At 37.5% G+C, this 21,718-nt stretch overlaps 1 protein-coding gene across 1 annotated transcript in view; it reads right to left on the minus strand.

The window, feature by feature from the left end:
- The window catches only part of PIK3C2G (phosphatidylinositol-4-phosphate 3-kinase catalytic subunit type 2 gamma), a 208,241-nt gene that overhangs the window by 114,098 nt on the left and 72,425 nt on the right, over nt 1-21,718 (minus strand). The window contains exons 14-16 of the mRNA XM_027807693.2: nt 14,581-14,695; nt 12,713-12,843; nt 5,698-5,886 (exon numbers count right to left, since the gene is read on the minus strand). Coding sequence (XP_027663494.2) covers nt 5,698-5,886; nt 12,713-12,843; nt 14,581-14,695 — 435 coding nt within the window. The remainder of the gene's footprint in view (nt 1-5,697; nt 5,887-12,712; nt 12,844-14,580; nt 14,696-21,718) is intronic.

Genomic DNA, 21,718 nt, shown 5'->3' on the forward strand with positions numbered 1-21,718 from the left:
AAAGAAAACATTGTGTGAGTGTATGAAGAATAGAAAATGGCAAGGATTAAAAGAAAGTACAGAAAAATAAAAAATACCATCTGTAAAAAGGACACCGGATCTTCAAAATGTTCAGTTGAAGAAGAGCAATATATTCACTCCTCATTGTGGTAACACGTCAACCCTACCCATCCCCACACGTTGCAAAGCTCATGGTCAGATACACTAGCTGTCATGCTAGCTGATTGATTGGCAGATGGATCTGTAGAATTTACTGACAGAAAATATACTTTAGGTAAGGTTTACATAGATTTTCTACGAGAAATTCTGACTAAAGCAACTAGTAATAAGTTTAAGATGTCATGGAGACCATATGGTGAACCATATCGTAGGAGAGAACAAGAGTAGGAAGAAATTAACAAAAAGTTTTCCATTTCAAACCTGTGTGATCTAGAAGATTCTTCCCACCACAGAGACAAAGAAAAGAATAAAACATGAAAAACTTGATCATTTACAGATATATTTTCCTGACTAGGTTGTGTATTTATGTATAGAAAGAATGCAATATCCTACATAGTTGTCTATTGTTAGTTGTCCTAATATAGCTAGCTGTTGTAGTACCTTCATATTAATTGCCAAGAAAGGTAAAAAATGATTAAAGGCAGTGGGGGTGTGTGGGGAGAGGAGAAAAATCAATCACATTCTGATGCTTAAAATAAAGAGTCGTCTATTCCTAACAATGCATACATCCCCACATAAATTATCAGTAAATTTCATGTACATTACTACAAAGCAGTTTTAAAGCTTTATCAGTAGTGCTTTCTCTACATAAAGTATCAATTTAATTGTAGACTATTGCTTTGTTCTTACCTTATTTCTTTGCATAAACCTGTTTGCTTTCCACATGGATACACAACTACAGCCTTTTAAACCAAGTAAGAGGCAAACAGGCAAGATTTGTTCTAGCTGTATCTGTTTGATAAATATTCTGTTCAGCATTCTGTTTTGGAGCCCCAGGGAACGGTTTAAAATCTGCTTTTAATAAAACAATGACAATTTGATTCAACAATTCTAAATAAATTCGGCTTTCAAAGGTGTCAGAACAAAATGTGGCTTCAAGCTATCACTTTTTATTATAATATTGGTTAGAAAGCGAGTTTCACATGTACTGGTATATACCCTAATCTCTGAAACTCAATAACTACTCTTCTACATAACATGAAAATCAACAATAACACTGTGAGACTCAAAGACACTCATACAAATATATAAAGATGCAAAAGGGCACCTTCTCTGGTTAATAAGAAGTAGGAGTCATACCTTCCCCTATTCTGCCTGCTTCATACGGAGGTTTAAGCAAGGTAGTACAAAACCCCTCTGACCCTTTAATGTCTGGTCCCAAAATCTCTGATATGGCACATTGGTTTAAAGGAATGTCCTTCTCTGTACATTTACCCCGACAGAGTTTAGCAGGAAGTTTCTACAAAAAATTGTTAAGCCTGTCAGGAAGGTTGTCTTCACCTCCACTATCTACATCAAAAAGAACTCTCTTCAGAATGGTGGCAGCCATGCACAACACTAGAAAATTACACACCATCTTTGTGGCCATTTCCTGATCTGAGCTCAGTCTCCCGATTCCTAGCCATGATACCTCACAGGGCTGCAAGTGTACCCTAGATGCACCAGAAAACAAGCCTGGGGAAAACATTCTTTTATTTTTTGAATTATGAATATACTTGGACTTTTATTTTCGATAAATTGAATACCAAGATTACCTGACGGAAAATTGTAATTACAGCTGTTCTATACATACACAAAACATTGGCCTGTTAGCAACACATCATAAATGATAGCATTTCAAATATTGCCTTTGGTTTCTTTATGTCAAGAAAATTCTTTGAATAAACAAGTGTACTGGTGTTGTTTCCGCAGCTAGAGTGCCAAGTCAATGTAGATACAGTTATGGAAAGCTCTAACTCCACTAAAGCTTGGTTTTTTACCAAACTCAGTAAGTGAAGTCAATGGTAAAATGCACAGGGCACCAATAAGCAGTGCTGAGTAGGAGGGATGAGCTCTATACCTTCTGCCTGAGCGAAAATATTTTTCAGGCAATGGCTTATAATCATCCTTCCCTGAAATTAGAGGTAAAACTAAGAGTATAAAATCCTATTCTACATTTCCCCCCGCCACCCTCTCCATCCCATCTTCATTGATTAAAGAAACAGCCATTGTTTTTCAAATTGTTTTTTTAAGCTTTGACTTCTGGGGCTTTAAGAATCAATGCACTTGCTGCAAGTACTGGATGCAAGGTTGCTGCTGAATTTATCTGTGAAATGTACCATGCTTGTGTTTCCAATTTGTGAAAGTTATTCCTTTCCACTGCATAAATGAGTATGTTATCATTTGGCTGCCTTGAGATGTGCCTGCAAAGTGGAAGAGCATAAGCAAGAGAGACATGCTCAAAGAACAAGAAATGTCTATTAAATTGTAAATTTAACTGTGTAGTGAACAAAACAATTTAGAAGTTTCAGAAAGTTGCAAAGAGCTTTCTAACTCAGATGCATGAGAGTGGGGCTTAACCTGATGGGCCATGATACCCCTCACTAAGCTCTCTGATGCTGTCATCTAACCCAGGCAATGAGGAATCACCTCCAATGATTTTAATTTCTTTATCCTTGCAAATGTAAGCTTGAGTTTAATCAACAGGACAAATGGCTGCTTTTTTGCTTTGAGAAGAAGGATAATTTAGAGTTCCTAGCTCGAGGCTCGCAAAAGCGACTAGTGATTTTGAGTACCCTCTCTAAACTGTATAAAGAGTAAGCACATGCTGCAGGAGAAATTCAGGTTCTCTTTAAGACACTGCAAATTGAAATTCCAGCCAAGGAGTCATCCACAATTCAAAGTGACTGGAAACTCTTAGTCTCCTTTATGGTATTGCTAACAATGTGGCAAAAACTGGATGCCCCATCCCTGGAAGGGTTCAAGGCCAGGCTGAATGGGGCCTTGAGCATCCTGGTCTAGTGGAAGGTGTCCCTGTCAAGGCAGGGGGGTTGGAGATAGATGATCTCTCAGATCCCTTGCAATCCAAACCATTCTATGTTTCTATAATTCTAAGAAATGTTGATACGTAGAAATAATACAACATAGAGCTGAACTGTGGATCTCCTTGTTACAGGATGTTCTGAAAGCTGAATATTTTTGTGGAATTAATTTCTATTTGGAAAAAAAATCATAGAAGAAGAATGCAAGAGAGCTCTTAAACTAAAAAAAAAAAATCCGTCTCAGGAAGTCTCTGAGCTGCAGATTGCTGGAAGTTGGGGGAGTAGCACAATGTCATTATGTTTGGCCCATTCTTTCTGTTTTCCCTAGGTAAATGTTGCTGGTCACCATTGGAGACAGGATGCACTAGACTGACTTTTGGGCTGATTTAGTGCAGCTGCTCCAGCATTCTTGCATTATGTTATCAATTCATGTAGATAAAGATCAGCTCTAATGTACTTTACTTACCTATGATTTGATAGTGATGGTAACACAAATCCTTAAAATAGGCATGAATATATAAAGAATATTTCTTTTATATTCTGCTCATGTTTTATATGATGAACTTGGATCTTTCAGCTGTGTCTCAGTAATCACAAGAAATCAGAGAGCTGTTTTGTAAATGATAGAAGTGAGGAAGTGAGTTGATGAATTGTCAGCGCCAAACATAATACAGGATAGAGTTGAATGAACCTTCAAAACCAGCTGTTAACGGAGCCTACAATCCAAAGTCAGTGAAGGTAATGGTGAAGGAAAGTTGGACCCTATCCAGTGCTACTTTACTTTTCAAAATTATTGAAGTCTGAGAAAAAGAGAACCATAGAAAAAAACCTTAGAAATCCATTTACATTGAAAGTACTCCCCTTCTTCAACACACTCTCTCAATTTGCATATACATGTGTCTCATCAGTTAAATCATGTGACCTAGACATCTCTGAAGTGAGACATCTTTAAGGAAATGTAATCCCTCTGTTTCTGAATGTTAGCTTCCCAGTTGTTCACGCACCTACCAAATATTGTGGGCATGTGAAGGACAGAAATTTTTTTAGGGGGGATTGTACTGTCATCTGGAACTTCTTTCTGCAGAGTTAGCACAAAGAAAAAAAAAACACCAAAACACCTTGACTGATACTAACTTTTGAGAGAAAGAAGCTGAAGGGACAAACCTGCTAAGATTCTGATCAGAAGTACTTTTTCTTTGGTATGACTGCAGGTGCCAACGGTGGCACCAAGAGAGACAAAGTGATGACATCTTCCCCTCTTTTTATGCCAGCAATCCTTGTGGTAGCCAGAATGAGCACTGTGTACACTACATCCACCACACACTGAGAAGCTCTGTGACACAGACAGAATCATATTAAATATCCTATGAAGCATCTGACAGGACTGATATTCTGCATCACACCCTGATGAAGAGCTACATCCTCAAGGAAGAATCAAGCTCTTTATTTGCAGAAATGCCACCCACCCACAGAAACAAAATTTGACAAAAGATCTGATCTGAAAGCCTGGAATGCTCTGACAAACCATCTCAAAATCTTTTGCTGCTCTGGGGTGTTGAAGACAACAGACTGTCCATATACTCCTTTCTACATGGTTCTTTTATAAATCAGAAATGGCTTCTAATAATTTAATAATGGCAAATAAGATAATGATAATATGTTCCAGAACCTGATCTTTGCTTCCAACATTCCCACTAAATGTAAAAAAAGACATGCATGCAAACATGTAAAACTATTCATAGTTCAGATACAAACCTGAGACACAGATGTTCTTAGGAAGTCATATCCAGAGGCAAATAACAGTCAATAGTCAGTTTTATATTATTAAATATTTTTTTAACAATGTAGAGGTGAGTATATATAGTTTTCTCAAGTAAAGCTTTTGGTCAAGTTTTTTTTTTCTAAAGGTACAACATGGAATTGAAATTGCAAAGTTAGCGCAGCTTGTGCTTACCCAGCCAAGCAAGGGCTTGCTAAAACAAATTTGCTCAACCATTTCATCAGCATGTTTAATGTTTCCACAGGTAGGTCACAATGCAAAATACCTCCCAAGCCTTTGGAGGAAATGTAACTGCTGACACAGATTCTGCCCCCTGATATCTGCTATCACGTCATAGCTAAGGGTCTCAGCACCAAGGAAGCCTTCCAAACAATCAGCTCCCACTCTAAGAAGTGGGGGTGGAAAATGAGGTACAGCAACAGAATTTATTCAAAGTGTGGGGAGCTGACTTCAAAGTTTTATCCTATCTGTTTCAGAAAGACAGGTTACAGGTGGAACTGTACGTATTTACATGGTGTAATCTAGGGATATATTTCAGTCCTTATCTCTCATTAGTCACTTCATGTCTGTACAGTAGTTTGAAGATATGGAGAGCTATGTAAATGCTAAGTATTTGGTTGATCACCTATTACCAGAAACTGACTGAGTCTGCTATAGAGAGTGAAATAGTCTTTTCATTCCCCTGAGAAATAGAAAAACTCAGCCAAGATGGCAGGGCTGGCATGTTCAATTCAAGGGCATCACACGAGTTGCAACTGTATCTTCACTCAGACACAGGGACAGAACCCAGGTCAATGAACCAAAGCATGATACTGTGCTGAGCAAACTGACCTGCTGAATTAATCAGCATGTGATCATTCTGTCTGTTGTTTTCCTACTTTGTTAGTTTTCCCTTACCTGAAAGTGAGAAGCCCAAGAGCCTCCAGTGGGTTAGAAAATCTCCATCTCCTCAACACAGCATACATTTCTGATACAGTTGTTCGATCCCAGCTGGGTGCACTGCCCAGTACCAGAGGAAGGGAGCAATTTTGATTATTGCAGTAGTAACGATAAAACCATAAGATTCTTCTCTGTTGCTCTGAGAGTCTGGAAGAGAAGATTAGAAATTCAGTTCTAAATTAAAACCACCTGGAGCTTTGTGTAGCAACAAACTTTATTGTACAGAGGGGCCAAGTCATACAGTACACTGCTTTTCGGCTAAGTACATGTTTTCCTCAGGGTAGGATATCATTTTTTGCAGACCAGCTTTTATAAGAAAAGTGATACTTATACTCTGGATCTGTCAGCCTTGGGTCATATAAAAATGAAGTGTCAAAAGACACACATATATGGTTATTTCACTTCCCAATCACTCTCATTTTTCTTCTCCGCTGTCTCTGTTGCTGGTGGTGTTTGTTTGTTTGTTTTTACTGGAGTTTTCTGACAGAGACAAAGAAGGTGCTGTTATCACCAGATAAATTATTACATCCATCTGCTACATATCTAACTACTGTAACAACTAGACACACAACACTGCTAGCCATAGCTTTCATTTCTGCTCTTGCTTTGACTTTCAGTGGAGGCTTGTCTATTTTTAGTCTCTTTGCATTTAAAATAAGGTTGAGGCACACCCATGCACATACATAGGAATATAAGCATGTCCCTAACACAGGTATGAGTTTGGAAAAGGGAAGGAAAGCTCCCAGCAGCTTCTCTGTCTGTTCACAAGGCTTAGCATGCCATGCTTCATTGTACTAACTTATAAAAAAGGTTGCCATATCAAATTCCTCATTGAGATACCTAATATCTAAATGATATTTTGATAAAACAGTCATTCATCACACCATATTTCACCACAGTAAGAAATGCCTCAGAATAACATTTGCTATTCATCCTCTGATTTGTCTGCAATTCAGATGTCTTTGCCTAAAGCATATTAAATCTCAGGTTCTGCTACCATCAGAAAACAAAAAGAAACTCCCTATGAGAGACAAATTCAGACAATCTTCTTAATTTGATATCAAACCCTTCAAAAACAAGATTTGAGAGTGCAAACTGATCTCCAGTTCACACAAATCATTAATAAAACCAAGAGGAACATTGGTTTTCTTGGTCATACTTGATGGATTGGTGATCTATCTATTTAATAACATAATGTAACTGTGACTTTAAACAGACCTAAGTATTTCAAAGCAAGGTGTGAGAAACCTTGTAGAAGGCAGTACGTAAATAGCTCATTTCCAATTAAGCGTTTCATTGTCGAGATGGCAAGCAAGGCTCAAAATCCAAGTGTTTACATTCTTTCCAAGGTCATCTTCCTTCTATTTGCAGTATTTTGGGACATTCTTAGCCAAGAAACTATCTTAGCCCTGCTCTAAACATCAAGATTGTGGCTTTCACAACTCATAGCAATGAGTTCCTTTGGCTCTGTATACACCAGAGAACTTTTCTTCGCAATTTTGAATTGCCAAGCAGTTAGGAACAGAGAGTGGTGGTACAAAGATGGGCATTTTTTTACTGTCACAGAAGTGAAAGTTTACTTCTTTCCCTTAGGAGAACAAGCTCATGAATGTATGCAAAAGATGAACCTAACTGTGATACAAATTCTGTCGTGACTTTCAGTAATCATTTCAAGAAAAGTGTAATTTTGGTTACCATTTCAAGAAACAGCTTCAGAATTCACAGCATGCCTACTGTGAGACGTCTTTGTGTTTGTGTGAAGATGTCACACACAGAAAAAGAGATAAAGGTAGGCCTAAGACTTTATTGCCTGTCTGGTTATCTTATGCATTCGGATGGTATACTGCAGGACAGTTCAGCTAAAGGACCCCTTTTATATGTTGACTTTAAACAGAGATTTAAGCTTTCAAACAGCATCCTCCAAACCAGACAATCTGTTGTTCAGATTAAAGCAGCTAAAGCCTCTACTGAGCTTGCAAAGGGAGATAAGAAATCAATCCTTGTATCAGGTTTTCTAAATAACAGATTTCTCCCTGTGACTTTACTCCAGAGGCAATGCCATTTTCTCTTTCCATGTTTTAAAGATCAGCGATGAAACTAAAGGCTGAGGTGTTTTTATTTTAGGTTTTGATTTTAAGTTTCTTAGTTGTAATAGAAGTTTACATATACATGTAATGGAACATTTAAGGTAGATGGTAAATGTATTTTGCATACATATAACATCTGAAGATTGTTATGCTAATGACACTTCTTTGGTGGCTTAATAGGGATAAGATGTTAATAAACCCTCTTTATTGATAAAAATGCAGTTTATGTTTTTTTAGGTAGAGTTGTACCTAAATTTCCCTTCATATAACAGCTATATTAAAACATATAGCCTCCTACTCAGCACTAAAAATGAAGTATCCTAAAATCTAAATAATTCAGTAGTTTTCAGTTTTAAAGTTTTCATTAATCCCTTTAGCTAAATGAAGAAAACAGCTTCTGTGAAAATTTTGTTAGCTGGTCTTAATTTATTTTTTTTTTTTTGTGGGGGAAATGGCAAAAATTTGTTTAAATGCTTCTGAGCTGTTTTTATTGCTCATGTTCAGTACTAAAGCAGAACAAGACAAAAGGCAAAAAAAGGAAAGAGTAGAAAAGCTAGCAAATGAAAATTTCTGTTTCCTGGCACTGATTCTCACTCACAAGTTTCTCTCCCGTGGACAGATTAGCAAAGTGTGCAGCATCATCACACTTCTTAGACCTGTTTCACCATTCACCTAACTGGAAGTAACCTTTCTAATCAAAAATCACAGCAACAGGACTCTCGTACTTCAAACACAATAATCCTAAAAGGAATTAAAGACTCACATCTGAAATGTTTTCAGAAGTCAGCCAAAGCAGCTGGCAGTAACTAATGAACTCACTTGGTCATCCCTCTTTTGCCTGGTTTGGTGGTGATGCCAAAGATCACACAGCAGTGCACAGTGCAGGGCTGGAGGAGCACAAGAGCCATATGGTAAAGTTCATTTTCTTCAGTCCCATTGAGCCCTTCAGTAATCAACATCCAAGAGTTGTTGGCCATGGAGACCAGTGATCTGAGCCAGCTACCAGAGAGACAGGGGTCCAAGAGTCTGCTACTGGCAAGACCATATGTCTTGACCAGCTACTGGGGAAACCCACATCCATGTGACAGGAAGAGGCCCCAGCACCAGCAACCAAATCTGTGTGTCTGTGAACCCTGGGGGCACGTATGTCTGGGTGTCAGCAGCTGGGGAACACAGAGAGATCTGGGACCAGCTAATGCACAGGCTAAGCGCAACTACAGAGTTATCTGATACCATGTATAAAAATACATATATATGTATGTGTACATATTCCACCAGCAGACTTTGATCCTGACCAGGTGGAGAGGAGGAACTGAATCAGGCTGCCTGTACTGTCTGTTTTGTGGCAGTGCTGCACGTTTGTGTGTGTGCTGGTAAGGTACTGCTTTCTGCCTGCATTGATTTTTTTATACTCCTATCAGGAACACACGGTCCACCTCTCTAGTGGCTGAACCTGGGGAGACAAACCCACAGCAGCTTTGCGTTTATAATGCTACTGGACTCTGCAGCCTTTAAAAAGGACAACCGTGCAGCTGGCTGTTTCTAACCATTGGTTCTTCTTTTCCAACAGGGTTAAGAACATTTTCTGCCATTCACATATTCCATCTACTTTCAGCAGAGTGAACAGAAGGATCCTGACGGTCCAAGAAAGGTGTCTTCTGTCTTCTAACCACAGATACCCATTTATTTCAAAATCATATTTGAGTCTTGTAAGCCTAAAGCATCATCATACAGACTTATTGCCTCTAAAAAGCTACCTTAGATTCCTCTCTTTTTCTTGACATACAAACAAAAAAAAAAAAAAAAAGGAAGAGAACTTCAAATATCATGGCAATAATGTGTTTGGATACGAATATGTGTTGTTACAATTTTTTAAAAAAGAAAATCTATCATGACTGAGGAAGGTAAAAAGTCCTTCTCTAATAAAGATACAACAAATATTTGCTTGATCAGAAAGTACTTAAAAATGGAATTCATTCATTCAACCCCCAAATATGCTACCCTTCACCTTGATGATTCATTTGGCAGACCAGCTTTGCCCATAAGCTGGGATAACTGAAAACAACAAACTTGGGGGGAAAAAAAAGAAACCAGACTTCCGTCCTCTTTCCTCCAATACCCTGTTATTGAACTTATCAAAGCCTTACATCCAACCTGGTGAGTTTTAGGGGTCTCTTTCATTCATATTCCTACAGAACCCCAAACTTTTGTATTAGGATATCATAGGGTCTACCCTTGCCTGGTCTTTTCAATAACTATTTATGAACCTGTTATCCGTGAATTTATGTATAGCCTTAATGAATGTGATGATGTTGTCTACCTCCACAGCTCTGTGAAAGACTTTAAAAGTTCACTGCTGACTGTCTCAGGGAGTACTTTCTTCCATCTGTTGAAAATTGATCTACTTGTTTCATTGAATGTCCCTAGTGTGAATATTGTGGGATCTGATGATGCATTCACCTTGTCCACCACCATCATGATTTTATAATAATTACTCACACATACACACACATCCTCTAGTCTTCTCTCCGAACTAAGGAGTCTCAGCCTTTTTAGCTTTTCTTGGTCAAGCAACTTTTTAATCCCTTTAATCATTTTAGCTGCCCTTCTCTGTACATTTTCCACATCTACAGTGTCCTTCCTGAGCTGCTGAGACAAGAACTACGCAGCATACTCAAAATGCAGCACATCAAGGTTTTAGACACAAGTTAAATGGCACACATTGGTTTCTTCTCCACACCCTTCCTGAATGATGCTTAGTACTTTGTTGACATTTTTGGCTGTTGCTGCACCTTGTACTCGTGAGTTTAGGGAAATATGAGCAGTAATGTTAAGATATATTTTCTGCATTGTAACTGCCAGTTCCAAGTTCAGTGTCATGTACAGCTACTTAGACATTTTTTCCTTAAATATATTCCCTTGAATTTATCCATACTGAAGCTCATGTGCTGTGTTTTTGCCCAGTTTTGTAAGATCCTTCTGGATCTCCCTGTCATAGGATGGCGTTTGACAATGTGACAGAGGTTAGTACCATCTGCAAACACAGGGATTTCCCTGCCCATTTCCTTCTCCATGTTGACAGAGATACTAAAAAAAAACTGGTCCCAACCTTGAGTACTAGAAGACCCTACCGCTGAATCTTCCATTCTGAAAAGCCACAATGAAACATGCAGTGTTTGCCTTTAACCAGTTTTCCTTTAAACCCATGGCAAAATAATTTTTTTAACAATCATCTTATGTGGAACCTCAGCAAAGCTTTTTTTGAACATCCAAATGCTTTATGTCCACCAAATCTCCAATGTCCATGCACCCACTGACAACCTTCTAGGATAGCAACAAGTTCGTGAGGCAGGGTTTCTGTTCACATAGGATATGGTTTTTCTTTCCTGACAAATTACTCTGTATTTAACTAAATGTTTAATGATCTTATTCCTTCTTACAAAACCCACCATTTCACCATGAATAGAGATCAGATGCATTGGCCTGAAGCTCCATAAATCACTTCTGGAACACATTTTGCAGGTGGAAATTTTGCTGCCATCTTGCCAGTGCCCTGGCTCAGCGGCTATTTGCAGTAAAACACTGACCTCCCATTCATATTTAAAAATAAAATAAAAAAGAATCAAATCACAAATCCCATGGCTAATAAAAATATTTTAAAATTTCTTCCTGTCTTCTTAAAAGTTGAAGTAAACTTCATACACACCAGCAAGTTTGTCTCTCATTCCCCCCCCCCCCCCCCAAGAAATTGATTTAAAAAAAACCCAAACAACCTACGCAGAAATCAGTACAGAAAAGTGTTTTAACAGATATATCATATCACATTGAGAGGGCTGAACTGGCTTTAAGTTCTTTAGTTATCGTACTTTGAATGCACCTTTTGGCCTTTGATGGATGATTAATTCACAGAATTACAGAAGTAACAGTGATTGGTATAATGGCTCTCTGTAAGCACCTGTGTTCCCAATACCACTCTGATCATATCCAAAATTATTTTATATAATACATAATCCTAATTCATAATATAATATACATGTAGCTGAGCATACTAATCTGCCTCAGTACATAAAGTGTGTTTTGTTTTACTTTGTGTTTATTGATCCAGGAAAGCTAAACTTGCCATACTTCCTTGTATATAACTTGACGTTTTAATGAACATATGCCATTTAACTACCTATCTGAAGTTCAAGTGCATTATTACTAATGAAGACTGATTTTTGTAGAACCCGGTTTTCTTGTTAGTACAGGTATCAACTTACTGCATCACTTGAAAATCTTATGGTTTGAATCAAAAATATCTTTCTCACTTCAAAGACATGAAAAGATATAGTAAAAAAAAGGGAAAAACCAATCCTTTTCTAAACTGGTAAAATAAACTGCCACCTCCAGGGCCTTAACTAGGCTTTGCTGTGATCTGTTCTTTCATTTAGAGGTATTACTTCTCAAGCCAATTGTTGCAGCACTCTCCAAACTAGCTGGCTGCAACAAGGTCTTTTACCATCACATACCAGCATACTCTTCATACCAGTCTCCCTGCTGCCTTCTCCTAGTCTCTCCTCATCCAGGACATGTGTTCTCTCTCTTCTCTCAACTTCTTCCTTGTCTCTCTTCCTTGGCTGCTCCACCTTTAAACAGAGCCAGCCACAGCTGCACCTTGTCTACATCAGCCAACCCACTGCCCCTGAAGCCAGCCCACAGCTGTATATTATCAATGCTAATTAACCCACCTTCATTCCTCTACAGCCAACCAAGCTAGGCTCCTTCAGAGGAATATTTTGGTTTTAAACAATTTGGATAATTAAAATTAAACAAATGGATACATTTAATTGTGATGAACAGAAGTACAGCAAGCCAAGAACCAGCAGGGCTAGCTGGGTACAACTTACAGCAAGAGAGAATGTTTCTGTGAAAGTCTTGCAATATACTTCAGGCAGTCTTCAGTTGGCTCTTCAAGATCACCTCTTCTTTCTTCAGGTTCAGGTTTAATGAACTCCAAATTAGTTTCTGGAAAGTCAATCTTCATTAAAATAAAAATAAAGAGATAAGAGACAAAAGTCCTTTTAGCAATATGTATTCTCAGATATAACTGTCAATAAATGTTATCCTCGATTTCTATGGGAAGCATACAAAATATAAGAGAAAGAAGAAGAGGTAATTCTCCGAGGGTGCTCACCATATGTAATACATTATTTAAATATGTTGGTGGTAAACTCATCCCATGAAAATCAGCAGGAGCTTTGTCACTGACTTTCCTGTGAGAATTTCTTCCACTGCATTTCAAATTTATTACAAGTGCAAAAACTCAAAGCTGAAGTATTTTTTTTCTTTTTTCCTCCTTTCCTGTTTTTTAATGATGGTTCTTAAACGGAAAGCTTTCATTATATAGATTTGTTTTTGGTTTTGTTTGAAAATACAGTGATAATTCTTATATACATTTTGCCAGTGTAAGAAATAGAAATCAGGTACCTGATTTGACTTCTATATATTCAATTTCATATATATTGTGCAGCATCTACCAATTATTCATTCTTTACATTGACATATGTGTGTCAGAAAGTTAGGAAAATGTTTTTAAGATACAGAGAAAGAAAGCATTCAACCAAAATTACAAAGCTTAATGTGCTTAATAATATGAGTACAGACTTCTCTGAAAATTCAGGTTGTTTTTCAAAATTCAGCTCAGTTTGCACATCCCATTTTGGTTGACTAACAAACACCATAATCTCTTATCTATATCTATTTTTTAACATATGTATTTGATTTGCATCACACTTTTAAAGGTTAAAAAGTTATTACCTACAAAATGTGTCATCAGTCACACCAGAAAAGCCATCTTTCTGATATTTCCAACATCTTCATAAATCGTAATACACGCATGTGAGTAACTGAAAGCAGGGGGGTGAGAGGTCCTCCTGTTCCATTTCTTTCAGCAGAGACAGATTATAAATTAATAGCCATTTACTGTCTCAACTTCCTTTTATTATTAATAGGAGGAGCTATTTTAGGACATAGTCTTTGACTGAACTCCTCAGACTAGAAAATCCCCATTTTCTTGTCTATTAAAACCAGGCTATTTTTAGTCCAGCCTCATTTATCTATATTATCTGCTTTTACATGTCATTTGCTAATAGTTATTCTGCTTTTTAATACAGAAAACAATTGGCTTTGCCCTTGAAGGATCCAGTTGCTAATTTAACCTGGACAGTTGACAAAACTGTTATGCAGACCTAATGCGTTTTCAAAACCGGGAGTACCATTCTGCCCAGAATGAGTCGGTGCTCAGCATGTGGTCATGGAGGGAGAGCTACACCGATGCCTATCGACAGTTGCTTGTAACCACTTTCTTTACAAGTCCTTTACACTACTCAGTCTAATTGCAAGTGGCATGCAACATTTATAGTGGTATGCAATTCAATAGTACTCAGAACAAACGTGCAGATTTGAAAAGGCAGCTGTAAGTCAGGTACCAAGTCATTCATTTGTGTTAAAGTATTTTTGAAACCAAAATTATAACAACAAAAATTACCCTACAAAAACCTGCCCTAGCCTTCAGAGGTGGTATTTGGTATGGAAAGTATCATATATATTTGCCACTGTGCAGAATTATAGATTTCCGTCTATTAAGATTAACATGCTCTCTCTGAGTGCCTATAATGGAAATGGGATTTTTAATTTTTGTGACCTTGATGAGCTGTGGGAACAACTCTTTTTCTTGCACTTTGTTACAAAACAACCCTCTCCTTTGCTTTCTTACCTGCAGTGTTACTGAGGTTGGTATTTCAGTACTGCAGATGCTTGGGGTAATCATAGTTGTTGTAAGCATGCTGTTCAGTGTCATGCTAAGCAGCACAGTTCCATGAATGAGCCGCCTGCAACACACAGAGACAGAAATACTGCATTGTTAGTGGAGACAGGGTGAACAGGGTTTACTGAAATTACATCAAAGGACGTGGAACTGGATAGCTTAACAGACACGCAAAAAGAGAACAAACCTTTTGTCTTTAGCTGCCTAGTACAAATCTGGCCTAGATCAGCAGAGGTTACATCCTGATGGCCTCACTGCTCTGCTGGTACCTGTGCAGCTGCAAGGGCCATGACACAAATCATGCTGCCAAGACATTCTAGGTCAGCTCAGCACTTTACCACTGACTTCTTTGGTGACAGGGGTTGCCACTTAAACTAGGTGTAAAATATGGATAATACTATATTTCTGTCTCAAGATTTAATTTTGAGGACAAATATGTTAGATCATGAAGTGTCAACACCCTGTACAAGGTGGAGGGCAGTATACATTTATTCCACAAAAGAAACTTGTGGCAACCTACTGCAGCGATGAAGGATCCTTGCTGATTTTATGTGTAATTGATAGGGAAGAGGGAGTATGATATCAGAACCTCCAAAGAGCTGAAAGGAGTGTGAGTTTGATAGTTTGTACCACATAGGCTGCATATGGGTTTTGGTCAGATGAAAGTCTGAAGTACCAGTCTGAGCAACTACATGGACAAGAAAGTCTTATCAGAAACAGAGATACATGTGGTCTGCGGATAAGAAAACCAGCACAATTTAGCAGGTCAACACAATTCAGCCTAGAGAACTTGAATAAAATCAGAAAGTTCAGGTGTTAATTCTAATCATAACCAATCCACTCAAATGAGGAATGCAGTACCTGAATAAACACAGATACAGTACATTGGACTTACCCTTTAATTTATCCAAGTCTTAGGTTAGTGAGGTCAGAAATTTCATTTTATTCAACATCTCTTCTTTTACTGAAAATTTTTATTACGGTTGTTCCAAGCACTGTTCAGTCAAAACAACTGAGAGAATGAGCTAGATTCAATTCTGCCCATGGCAACAGAAACAGCCGGCCAGGTAGAAGAGTTTGAGTGCACAGCTTTTACCTGAGATGAGGATGTTAGAGGTACAAGAGAACCCAGATGGATTTTTTGATCCCAGCATGAGTTGGCAACATTGCTGTAAGAAAGTACCTTTTGAATTGCAAACTGAAAAAAACTGTTCCTAAGTCATTTAAAGAATAAGAAACTCTAGCAAAGTCATTTTTATAGTCAACACTCAGTGTAAACCTACTTCTTTTTCACTTCTTAAGCTATTCACATTGTTAGTGCAAAAGTTTTATTTCATTCTGAGAACACAGCTCAGGAAGATTAAAACCAAAACCATTTTCTGGAGTTACTTTTGCAGCTGTAGGTGCATTTGCAGGGGAATGGAGGCAGAAAAAGGAGCTGTGATGTGAAAAAGATAGCACTCCGGGAAAGCAGTTGTATGATACAGAAGTCTTTCAGATTTAGGTAACTGATGTGAATGTGGAAGTGATCAACGGTGATTCAAAGTTGTTTTTCTGTGCTGTGTACTCGGATGACCTTTAATAAATGAATTATATCCCTTCAACCAGTCCTTTGCTGACACAGCTTTACATCATAATTTGACCTAATTGGCAATTTTGTTAGAAAGGGAGAAGAGTGGCTGAGAACTGAATGAACACCAAGACTAAATTACCCTTTTGAGCTCTCATTACTGCTAATCACTTTCATATTGTGCTCTAAAACTATAGGAGACTTTTAAAAAGAATCCATACAGTGTATTTTTTTTCCTGGGAAACCTGTATAGACAAACACAGGAAGTAGCACAGACCTCAGAGGCACTGTAGATGTGCTTAAAAGCACATGTAGATGTGTTTAATCGAGACATTTTCCTAGTTCATTATTTCAACTCATCTGCACCCACTACAGATGTGGCTAAAGACTGTCCAGGACAGGAAATAATCAGCAGTGGGCTTCTCACAGTCCTCAGCTGGAGAAACAGCAAGCAAAGCAATGTATCTTTGCTGGACTGAGAAGACTTCACATGTTAAAGCAGATTACAGGACTGTGAGTAAAACCATACACATTAAACCACTTTGATAGTATGGAGTTGATATCTCCTAAGGAAAAATGAATTTGTTTTAAAAACTAGACACACATTTATGCCTCTGGTATATAGAGTAACCTTATTTATACATTGACAAATAAGTGAGCAACTTATGTACCTTCCATCATTAAGTCACGCTTTGGACTAAGGCTAGCCTGTAAACACAAGAGGTATTTTTTAAAAGACGTGAAGAGGCATTGACAACTGTGAAATACTGCACGTGTTCCTGAGGCACAGCTTTCCCTAGCAATCTCTGGGGCACTGTATGCACCGCTCAGCTAACATTCTTCAGGATCAAGTCTGCTTTTGGACTCACAACTGGAACAGTAACAGGGGCCATACAGGTGAACGAAACAGTAAAAATATGCATCGGTATTTTTAGAAAAAGGAAAAGAAGGAGTGTGTGCAGGATTCATTCAGAAAAGGAAGGAGATAGAATCATGAGCATGATAACCATAAGCTTTACTGAACAGAAAGGTTCCTCTCTCTGCTGCTGGGTTCTGCTGATGAGCCCAGGCAAGTCACCCCCTGTTCTGCCTGCTGGTTTCCCCATCTGTAAGGTGAGGGTAGTGATACTGACCTTTGTGAAGACTGTATAAAGACCACAGCCATAGACAATGGCACAGCAGAATTTGAATAAACAAGTTCTGCTCTATGCCCACTGCTATTTATTTATTTAAATGCTCGTGCAAAACCAGGGCAGATGGAAATCCCTGCAATTACACAGATTCCCGGCTCTTGTTTATTACTGGAGCTAAAATAAACTTCCCATCTTATTACAGCAGAAGAGAGCAATGCTGTTTAAGGACAGTTCAAGTTACCCTAAATTAACAAAATCAACCTTGTGTCCTGAAGTCCCATGGGAGACTTCCCTCACCAGGCAAGAGAAAATTTTTGTTGCTTGCTCTGCCTGATTTGGAAATATCAGTTCAAAATAAATAGTGGTGTTAGAATCACTGAAGTAGAGCAATGGGCACTGTGGAGGACTTTACAATGCCCAAATTGCCCCAAGTGATGGATTTCTGATTTGTTAATTAGCTCTGGATCACTAAACTATTCAGCCCAAGAGACAAATGTATTTTTCTGATGTGAAGGAGGGGAAAGTTGGCACACAAGCTTGAAAACACTTTTTGAACTGCTTCTTGCATCTAATAAGATTTCTTGATACAGATGCATTATCAAGGACTTTATGGGCATTAATTTAGGGCCACCGTCTAAAGTCAGCTACCCGATAAGGATGAGAAATGTGGATGTGAATGCCCACCTACTGGACAAGCTGGCAGATAAAACCATTATTACTGTGTTCATTCCCAAATGTATATAACATTAGAATTACTGTTTAGACTGGATATACCAGGAAAATGAGGAGAAAATATAGTGTAAAAATAATGTTATTATCCCCAAACCTGACATTATAAACCTCAGAAATTCAGAGCTGAGGTTAAGTTTACTTTATCCAAAGCTGATAAGCTACAAGACACGCCCCCCCCCCCCCCCCCCCCCCCCTACTTATGGCCTAAGCAGTCTTAATTCTGCACTGGAATGATATTGTGAAATAACTACTTTATTATAATTGCAAATACTACAGAATTCTAGAAAATTCAAATTAGAGACATAAATTTTCACTGCAAAGTAGTGCTAAATGTCCTAGAGACATTTAAAAGGACCACATCTTCCATCCCCACAGTTTTTAATTTAAATAACTTCCATAAATTTGAAAGTGCTGAATACAGCAAATACAAAATTATCAGATTATTCCAGACATTTTAAACAAATTTGCAGTTATGTTCCTGATTCTTTCTTAATTTTTGCCCCCAAATGTGAAGTTTAAAAATGAGTTTAGAGGGAACAATTTTAAGGTAAACAACTACATTTAGGCAAAAATTGGAGAAAATGTCCAGGAAGTCAGTTATGTAAAAAGTGAGACTATTTCTAAAGAAACATGCAAAATTGATAAGCAGTAATCCCAACACTCATTTGATAAAGAATGGAGTGGCTGCCCTGTATGTCCGTCAGCTAGTTGTGTTATAAATCAGCACACTGCAAGACAACTGTCAGAATAATCAGCAATGTTACTAGAATTCAGTAAATAATGTAAATGAAAACAATTTGAAATTTACTAAACATCTGTTCACTGGCAAGTCTTTAACAATAACAAAACCAAATTAAACAGGCCAAATTCTTGAGAACATATTTTGGTATTGTGTGGTTTAAACATGGTCAAGGTATGGAAAAGAGTTTGCAACAAGAAATGTTACATAATAAGTAATATGTTTTATCTAAACAGTTGGGGTTTGCTTCTATTTTTTTTATATATTCCTTATACACTCTGCTTGCTATTTTTTAAGAGACATGTTAAAATCTCAGAAAATATCTAGAGCCCTTTGACATGGCTTTGCTCAAATGCATGAGAAACTTCACACTTCTTGAAACAGATGAAAGGAATTTGTATAATTTATATGTTAAAATAAGCTCAGCTCTTTTTAATCTTCAGTTCAAACTAAATATAAAGAACTGAATTACGAATGACAGAAGAGACCATACAATTTGGAAGAGAAAATAAATATCAAACTTACAGAAAGGTGTAAATTCAGAGTCTTTTAAAAAGAGGCATTCTTGTGCCCTAGGTCACTCAAAGATCAAGATTCCTAAGAAATATCTGGAAATAATGCAAAATTGATAATTTTTTTTTCCTTCTCTTTTTAACATAAGCCAAAACCAGTTTGAATGGAATTCTTGTGGGTTTAATCAGAATAAGATATAATGGGACAGAAATGAGGAAATGTATTTTTAAAATGCTTGACATTTATTTTCATTTTCCAATGCTTATCAAAGCAAACAAAAAAAATATTTTTTTAAACAAGCATCTGAATAGAGAGAAAGAGGACATTCTTTGTCCTTATCTTTGCTGGCCCTGAGAAGAATGGCTCAGTGACCAACTGGGACAAGGACTTGAGCAAAGATATTTGATGACCCAGGCAAATATCACAGGGCTACTGGCCTCCTCAAAAAGCTCATTTCTCTCCTTTCCTCTATAAATTAAATCCTAGATATGAGACTGTTAAGATTTTTTAGCACCCAAATTCACCTCAGAAAACATTTCCTTTGAGAAAGTGGTATTTTCCAAGTTAGAAACGTTTTATCAAAGATTTTCTGGTCAGATTTCATTAACATCTTTGAATACATTTATAGAATTTGTTCATTTAGAAACCCTAATATCATAATCTTTGCAATAATACAAGGTACTCCTGACACATTAGCATGACACTACAGGTACAGATCTTTTCCTCATACATACTTTCAAGTACTCTGTTGAAATGCCTTGAAGATTAGTTTCATTCCAGCAGTGAGGGGAGTGAAGTTGGGTTCATCGCTCAGTTTATTAATGTTTTCCACAAAATTGGTGAGTCAAATAAAAACAATTATTAACCTTCAATTTTTTTGTGGAGCAGGAAACCGCCTCCTAAAGTCCTACCATTGCTTCTCAATTACTTCAACTAACTAAGAATTACATATTAAGAATCACCTGATGGTTTTAATCATGCTATTTTCTAAGTAGGTAAGCCTGAGAGCTAGTTTGCCTGCCTAAAAGTATTCATGATCTACCAAAGAAAAGGAAAAATAGGCAGCGTGAAGGTTCAGATATTTTCAAGTTTTGCATTTCAGAAGGAATTTCAGGGATATCCTTCTTTTTGAAAACACTTTGTCAATTAAAATTATGGTGAATTAATAATTCTGTGGTCTCGTTGGCTAAAAGAAGAAAAATCATTTAGGCTTCTTTGTGTTAGCAATTACTATAACTGTAAATGACACAGCTATCAGATTAGGGGGTGTCGAACATGCTATTCCTAAAGCATTTCTCTCCAGCAACTCGACTTTTATTTCTGTTTTGAAGGGTCATTTCAGCAATGATCTCTACAACTACAGAGCAGATGAAAGGAAAGTGGCCCTCTATCCCCTTCATTGTGCTGATTGTGTGTACCATGAAGGAATGGAGACATTTTTCAGTAAAATTTTTGAAATTGTCTCGATGACTTGGAGATCTACTTAACGAAAATCAACATGCTTGCTCTGACAGCATATGTTACAAAATATACATCAGAGCTTTCAGATCTTTAAAAAATCATTCCTTTGGGACTTGAATGCTGAAAATTAAGAAATTTCCAATACAACACAGGTCCTTAAGAACAGGATTCTTACATATCCCATATGTGAGAATATATCCTCCAGAGGTGCCTAACCATTCCCCAGTTATCATGCCTAATGATCTGCTTCTGAATGTACTGAGCACATACCAGCTTGCTCGGGATGAGGACATCTTAATGCTCCATCTCAAATTAGATTTTCAGCCAAGATATTCCCTCTATCTATTTCACCCTAAGCATCAAGGTGGTAGAAATACTCAAAATAAATACAATGCATGTTTTGTTTAAAAAGACACACAGAATGGAAGAGTGAGTGATGTGCTCTTCTTCAGACTATGAAAGAGAAGTCATTGAATAAAACGCCCAAGCAATCCTTGGAGCAGAATTTGATTCATGTTTCTTTCCTCCCTTCAAGATAAGTGCTCCAATCACTAAGTCACAGAAGAATACTCTCTTTTTCTGAATGGAGTAATCTTGAATTTTCTTCTGAAAATTATGGAAAAAGCCTGTAGCCCAGTTCAACCTATTATCTAGTGTTTAAAGTCTCTCAAAAGTTCAATGAAACCAAAGGTCTTTCAAACAGTAAATTCATATATGGAAAGAGATTTTTAGATTTTGTTTTGTTTTAAATGGTGATTGCCATGATATGGGGAAGTAGATGAAGATGTCTCAAGATGAGGAAAGAGCTATAGCTTAGAAATGGATGTTAATGCAGAAACTTGTGGGGTTTGAACATATCCATCTCTTGCCCAGAGGGCATGCGGGACTATGGAGCCTAAATAAAAACTAAGTATTACTGTAAAGGCTCAATCTAAATTC

This window comes from Falco cherrug, chromosome 5 (genome assembly GCF_023634085.1).
Source record: "Falco cherrug isolate bFalChe1 chromosome 5, bFalChe1.pri, whole genome shotgun sequence".
Classification (NCBI taxonomy): Eukaryota; Metazoa; Chordata; class Aves; order Falconiformes; family Falconidae; genus Falco; species Falco cherrug.